At 36.3% G+C, this 7,352-nt stretch overlaps 1 protein-coding gene across 2 annotated transcripts; it reads right to left on the reverse strand.

The window, feature by feature from the left end:
- Positions 1 to 758: 758 nt before the first annotated feature.
- Positions 759 to 5,669, reverse strand: LOC104219787 (uncharacterized). 2 transcript variants are annotated; one of them, XM_009770520.2, is made up of 6 exons: positions 5,584 to 5,669; positions 5,327 to 5,395; positions 4,202 to 4,337; positions 2,799 to 2,936; positions 2,564 to 2,685; positions 759 to 1,043 (listed from the first exon to the last, which is right to left on the reverse strand). In XM_009770520.2, the coding sequence occupies exons 2-6, from the start codon at positions 5,368 to 5,370 to the stop codon at positions 893 to 895; spliced, it is 591 nt and encodes a 196-aa protein (XP_009768822.1). In that variant the 5' UTR covers positions 5,371 to 5,395; positions 5,584 to 5,669; the 3' UTR covers positions 759 to 892. The 2 variants fall into 2 exon arrangements, with proteins under 2 accessions (XP_009768822.1, XP_009768820.1); XM_009770518.2 differs by lacking the exon at positions 5,584 to 5,669 and having other exon boundaries at positions 5,327 to 5,568.
- Positions 5,670 to 7,352: the final 1,683 nt, after the last annotated feature.

Below are 7,352 nucleotides of genomic sequence, written 5' to 3' on the forward strand. Positions count from 1 at the left end.
TAGTAAATAGTAATGCAACAGTAGGAAGAAGATGGATCAGTTAGTTTGTTTCCACTCAACTTGATCTCCATGCACAATTAAAGCTTGCTTCCTCAAACATCAATAGACGTTTTCTAATCGCTAAGAGTTTTTCAGAGGGTAGTATTGAGGTTTGCATGTTGAAGACATAAACAAAATGTCTCTTATAATTTTTAGATAAAATATTGATGCAACTCAACATGGTGTCACAAGTTTAGGTCCTGGGATAAAAAAAAGTCATTGTCACTCCATTATTGAAAAGAATTATCACGTGCTTAGCCCATGAGACATAATTAAATTTGCATGTGAGGCAGTATAATGAAGACTTATTTAAAAGTGTGTTTTCCCTAATTAACAACCTAAACATTTAGATAAAATGATTAAATATTGCAATAATTAGTGAATGGTGCTTCGTGCTGTTCTAACCATGTAGCCAAGGATAGTTTGAATCTTTTGATAGAAACATGCATCAGTAACTTAAGGGCATTTCAGTATAGTGTTGAGGAGTCCTCTGACAGTTCAAGTACATATATAGCGGAAACTCAGTTTGTAGATCTTCTTCCAACCAAACGCGCCTAATCAGGGAAATATTCTGCACTTGTGACTCCAAATAAATCATTGCATTCCACAGCTTCTACCAGAGTTTGCTCTTCTTTTTTTCGTGGATGGGATGTTTTCAAGAAGGCGATTACATTATTTTGATCAACTAACAATACAAATTGTTCGACTATCTGTCCATATTTTAGTGGAACTCATCTTTGATTTGCATGTTAATTATATTGCTTGTAGGTACATTAGGAATTAGAAACGCAGATATCCTTATATCAACTTGTCTGATAGTAAGATAAACAGTTAATTGATTACAGTAAAGCTGCTACGGCACTTGACTGTTTTCAACTTTCCTCTGGAAAATGAGTGAGCCAAATAAAACAGCAACGCCTGTTATTGCAATTGTAAATAGAAGCCGCTTCTTGGGTGGCTGCCTTCTAGGAGCACCACGATCTCTCTCAGCTGGACTAATGTTCCTTCAAAAATACCAAAAGCGGGACAAAAGAATTAAAGACTAGAGCATTTGGCATACAACACAAGATATAGCACCAGAAAACTACTGTTAAGGAGAGTACTGGTAGATGGTTTAGAAGTGCTTAGTATTTATTGGTCAAGACATATGATGGGAACAATTGCAACGGCCGGATTAGATGGCAAGTTACATGAAAGACCACAAGCGGATATCTGGTAGCAACTTGAGTTTTACTAACTTCCACAGAATGGTGGTAAAATCACACCCTTTCACCTGTATTATTTTTCTGAAACCATAAAGTTTCTGCATAGGGCATAGCATGAGCTAACAGTTGCTCATTTTCTTATTGAGTAACTCTTGTAATCCTCGATTTAAGGTTTCACATGTAGTGTACTATTATGACTTGTGGACGTGGATGCCCCTATTCCAACCACTGTAATATATCATAAAATTGATAGACAAAGAATGCCAAGAGACTCTAGATATGTGAGATCCATCTATTATATAAGCACAGAAGAAAGATTCTTTCCAAAATAAGATAATCAAATATATAAAGGGGGGACGAAGCTGGCAGAAAACCAGATACTTTCTTGATTAACATAGATAAGTTAGACGAAGAAAGGACCTCACAGAGAGAAGAATAAGTTCAAGTGTAACCTTAGAAAATTCGATCACCTTTGACTGGGTAGGTAAAACATAAAGGAAACAAGTATATGCATATTTATATGCACTAACTGCATTATGGATGAGAAATAAGAAAGTGTATAAACATGTCACCTGCCAGTCATGTCTGACCTAGATTTTATTAGAGATTCTTATGTTATATTCATGTCCAGGTAGGAGAAATACTGATTTTCATACATCGCTCAAAAGCAGCTTATCTAATAGGAGTATCCTTTTAGATAATCTTATGCTAGGTGGACTGAATCGAAAAGGGGAAAAGTATTCCATGGTAGAATGCCTCGTCCCAGTTACTAACCAGCAAACTTGACATGTTGCCAGCAATAGAATTTGACTCAACACCATGTCAAGAGTAGGTGTCAAGCAGGAATCCATCTATCCTTTATGATATCAGGCTTATTACTCATGTTCACTACCCAAGACCCCCTTCATTTCCAGACATGATGTTCTTAGGCTCATAACTCGTTACCACACACCACCGTGTGTCTATACAGAATGTTTCCTTTTTTCTGTTTTATCTTTTTGGCTTTAGGTTAGGCAGTTAGGGGAGGAACTCTATGTCTTATAAGTCAGTGTTCACTAATCAGTGAAACAAAATACATAGACTAGTTGTAGCATAAGAGAGGAAGGCAAAAAATAAGCATCGTAAATGCATGTCTGTTCAATTACGTTAAGGTAGGAATGACAGAGAGATAAATGCTTCCAACGGGCTTTGACAGTTGGACCTCATAAACATCACCAAAGAATCAAAGCCAAGATCCACTCAGCATACAAAGAACGGCTCAAAACGACCAAGGGGACATGCAAAATGCCAACTAAATAAACATTTTAGGTCCATAATACCTGGAAGATTCTGCAACGATATTTGTGCCTCCATTACATCTACTCTCATGGTCATCTCTTTCACGGAGCCTAATATATCTGCTACACAGATGACAGAGTTCTGTTCTATTCCCACAAACTTCCTGGTAAAGGAATGCAGATATTATGAAAAACAGCAGGATACTGAAGTTCGATCATTTACCCAAAACAATTACAAAATAGAAAAAAAAGCCTAATCATAGATACTCATTATAACCTGATGCTTAAATAAATCAATTGCAGGCAAAGGAAACTCGCAATACTCGCATGTCACAATCCTTTGTGGGCAATTTTCACCTTTGTGAACAGTTAGCACCTCACGCGCCATTGTCTCGCTACACAAAGAACAGGTTACCTGTAAATTAACATGCATAACAATCACATTAAGAAGTTGTATTTGGCTTATTAAGGAACTCCAACAATGACGAAGTGGGAAAAGAATGTTCCCGTAAAACAGAACAGACTGGTAGAAGCAGAAAAGGTGGGAAGACCTACAAAACATATGTTCATAGAATGCAAGAGATTGAAAAGAAAGTAAGAGGTATAAGTTAACACTAAGATAGAATGTTGTAAAAGACTATGTTCAAGAACTCTTAAGCCCTGAACTAGGTGCAGCATAGGCTGAACACTTATCTTCGCATAGACGTAGCTTTAATGCGCACCAAGGCAATAAGGTGTGCACCTCATCGCCCATGGATTTACCTTGAAGAAGCCTATGTCAACAAATGAATTCAAAATGGTCTTTAAAATTGATTCACATGATTTTTACTTCATATATTATACTTAATTGTGTAGTTTTTACATATAATCGTTGTTTGAGTTTAAAGTAATTTTTTCTTACATAAAAAAACACATTTGTATTCTTTCATTTGTATTCACTAAAACTCGCGCTTCAATAGCACATTGCGCTTTAAACCGCAACAGATCTTGGCAATTTTCACTTGGTGCTTTCATATGAATAAAATTCTTTACTTATCAGGAAGAAAAAAGGATCTTATTTTTGTTTTCTTAAGGTAGCATTGGAAAAGGTACCTCTTTTCTTTACCTAGAGCTTCAACCCCTGCAATAAGTATGCATCATGATTTTAGTAACCCCGAAAAGTTTATCTATTAATATATCTTTTGGCTGGTGTTCAATCATCACTCATCAGCACTTCACCTCTTGTGTTGGTTACCGTTAATCTGAAGTTCTTAATTATTTATTTAATTTTCAAGAATAGGATCATATATTTGCCGTTTAAGGTCCATTGTTTACACAAGGAATTCAGTTGCAATGCCTAGCACGTACATAACGTCATGACAAATGTTCATTGCACAACCATGAAGTGAAAACTGTATTTACGAACACACACAGCTGTATAAAAGTGCATAGTCCCATAAACGGTTCTGGAAGCAAACTGGAAGGCAAATAAATGCAATTGAATGGATCAAATTTAGAAGTCTATCTCAGAAAGGGACTAACATCTGCTGGACCAAATGACACAGTTACAGGTAATTGAGAACTCCTTGCGTCTAAAAGCTGAAGGTGAAATTAGAGAAGGAGAAAAAAGGAACTTTTTCCCTGTAAAACCTCTCGGCATCATCCACAAAATGAAGAGATCAAATAAATTGGTTCACTTACCGGAGCATGAGTGCTCAAGAAATGTTCTTCTGCATGTTTTTTTGGAACCATATCACCACAGATTTTACATTTTTCAAGTTTCCGGGAGCAGTGAGCAACATGCAAATCAAGATTGGAAGACGGAATCGCTCTGTCACTGGAAACATAGAGATTCAGAATAGCAAGTGATGAATATACAAGCACATAGGAAAAGATAATATGTAGAATAAGAAGCTGACAAATATACAAGGCTGAAACATGGATAAAGATGACATCTAGCTTGGTACGACTGGTCATGCACAAATGGCAACCCGCTGTTAAACTATAAGTCTTATAGCTTAGATTTAAATATAGAGCTGTAAGGTTCATTACTTCATTTCGAATTTTATGGTGTATTATCCACAAAGCAATAATCCATAATCTATTAAAGACCCGAACTCTTCAGTTTCCATTGGCAGCAAAATGAGGATACTCAATAAGAAATTCACTTCTGCCAACATGACAATCCACAAGTAGACACCAACAAACTAGCTAGTATTTACTTTTCCAAATTAAACCTTATGCACATTGCAATCAGTAATAGGAAAAAACAACTTGCAACTAATATATCCCATTAATCAAGCTAAATCATGATCAATATTTGCTGATAAATCAATAATATTTCATTAAACAACACACCAAGATGGTGACAGAAGAAAATACAGACTCAAGCACAGTTATCTACCAAGTATCACAATCATTAATACACACTTGTATATTGTCTTTATACAGTTCTCCTTCTTCAATGGGGCATAAAATTGCAGCTAAAGACAAACCCATATATTGTCTGTAAATTGTTTTTTACGACGGTGGTATATGGGTCAGCTTGAGCACAGCTCGACTATTCCACCTGGTACCTCCCACCAGCATAGATACCAGACAAGTTTGCCCACGCTAGGGGCATAAAACTGCAGCTAAGATACAAACACAATATTGTCTGGATAATTTATTTTTATGACTGTGTTATTCGGGTCAGTTTGCACCACCTCAACTATTTCACCAGGTACTACTATCTCCCCAGCCTAATTACAGTGCAACTCTGTCCATCAAGGCTCAGACAGATAGTAATATTGGTATAAATTCCAACAGGGGGGGGGGGGAACTTACCAGTGACTGCAGATGGTTGTGGCTTGATCAGAAGCTACAGCCATTAAAATCTACCTTTGATTAAAATCTCTGAGATAATAACAAAGGAAAATGGATAAATCAAATATCAATAATTGAGAAGGAAGGTGATGTAGGAAAACTAATTAAATTAGTTCGATTGAATCTTCTATATGCATTTGGCTCTATTTGAATTCTGATAATATTATTAGATAAATTTGGACTGAGATTTCAATTGTTTGCTTAAATAGAGAAACAACCTATGATTCTCTGAGTGGGAATTATCGATTCACTTTCACGATGTTGTACTATAATTTGGTCGCGAACTTTTATGAGTGCTAGCTGGGCGGTTGGGCACGTTCCCTTTCTGCGCGTGTTAGGGACTCGCTTCGACGGAGGATTGATTGGGCTGCTTTTACGGTCTGGGCTTGTTGGGCTTAGTTGGATCAGCTGGAGAAAAAGGTTAACTTCAGGCCCAATTTACGGGAAGATAATGAATTTAATCCCTTTTTGGTGTTTATGAATATCTAGCTCGTTGTTGGCTGCTGAGTATTTACTAACTGTTATGAAATAAAAGCAATTTAGTAAAACATGAACAAGAAATAAAAGCAATTTAGTAAAACATGAACAAGAAATAGAGATAGAGAGAAGGAAGAGATTTTCTTCTTCAATTGTGTGTATTTTCCTATCTATTACAAGACCTTTATATAGGCATGAAAAACGAAGAAAATATGTAATGGAATATGTCATTGAACATAGAAAATATGTCATTGAATATGTCATTAACCATTTGAGAGAAAGATCATGGAGGAAGAGTAGACATCCACCATATTTTGATTTTTATCATAACACTCCCCCTTGGATGTCCATAAATAATGTGCCTCGTTAAAACCTTATTAGGAAAAAACCCTATGGGAAAAAAAATCCTAATGAAGGAAAAAGAGTACACATATTTAGAAATACGCCTTTTGGTTGCCTCGTTAAAAACCTTGCAAGGAAAACCCAATGGGACAAAACCTTGTAAGGGAAAAAGAGTACAACGCGTATTAACTCCCCCTGATGAGATCATCAGTTCACATCGTTGAGCCTTCGTATCCCAATCTTGTACACTAGTTTCTTGAAGGTTGACGCCGGTAGATATTTGGTGAACAAATCAGCCATATTATCACTTGAACGGATCCGTTGCACATTAATATCACCATTCTTTTGAAGATCATGTGTGAACAATAATTTAGGTGAAATGTGCTTTGTCCTAACTCCTTTATGAATCCTCCCTTTAATTGGGCTATGCATGTTGTATTTTCTTCATACAAAACTTTGGGTAGTTTATCACACTTCAAACCACATTTGTCTCGAATAAGATGTATAGTAGACCTCAACCATACACATTCTCGACTTGCTTCATGAATAGCAATTATCTCAGCATGATTAACAGAAGTAGCCACGATTGATTGCTTAGTCGATCACCAAGATATGACAGTGCCACATATGTAAACATATAACATGTTTGAGATCAAGCCTTGTGTGTGTCAGATAAATACCCCACATCGACATAACCAATAAGATCGGTATTGCAATCATTGCCATAGAATAAGCCCACACCGGTAATCCCCCTTAGATAACGCAATATGTGTTTGATTTCATTCCAATTTCTCCTTGAGCGGAGCTATATCTTGCTAAGACATTAACTGAAAAAGTTATGTCATGCCTTGTAGTGTTATTAGCGCACCAATTGCATTAAGATATGGTACTTTAGGACCAAGAAGCTCTTCATTATTTTCATGAGGTCAGAGTGGATCTTTATTTATATCGAATAATCTCACAACCATCGGGGTACTTAATGGATGTGTTTTATCCACATAGAAGCTATTTAAAATCTTTTTAGTGTATGCTGATTGAAGGACAAAAATTCCATCTTTCATATATTCAATTTGTAGACCAAGACAAAATTTTGTCTTTCCAAAATCTTTCATTTCAAATTGTTTAAACAGTCTACTGCTTTAGGAAGCTCTCCGGGAGTTCTAATGAT

Source organism: Nicotiana sylvestris, chromosome 10 (genome assembly GCF_000393655.2).
Source record: "Nicotiana sylvestris chromosome 10, ASM39365v2, whole genome shotgun sequence".
Lineage (NCBI taxonomy): Eukaryota > Viridiplantae > Streptophyta > Magnoliopsida > Solanales > Solanaceae > Nicotiana > Nicotiana sylvestris.

Coding starts and splice junctions, on each gene's coding strand:
- LOC104219787 (XM_009770520.2), bottom strand. CDS start 5,370: ATGGCTGTAGCTTCTGATCAAGCCACAACCATCTGCAGTCACTG. Junction 4,338..5,326: donor ACAACCATCTGCAGTCACTG/GTAAGTTCCCCC, acceptor CTATGTTTCCAG/TGACAGAGCGATTCCGTCTT. Junction 1,044..2,563: donor ATCGTTGCAGAATCTTCCAG/GTATTATGGACC, acceptor GTATTTTTGAAG/GAACATTAGTCCAGCTGAGA.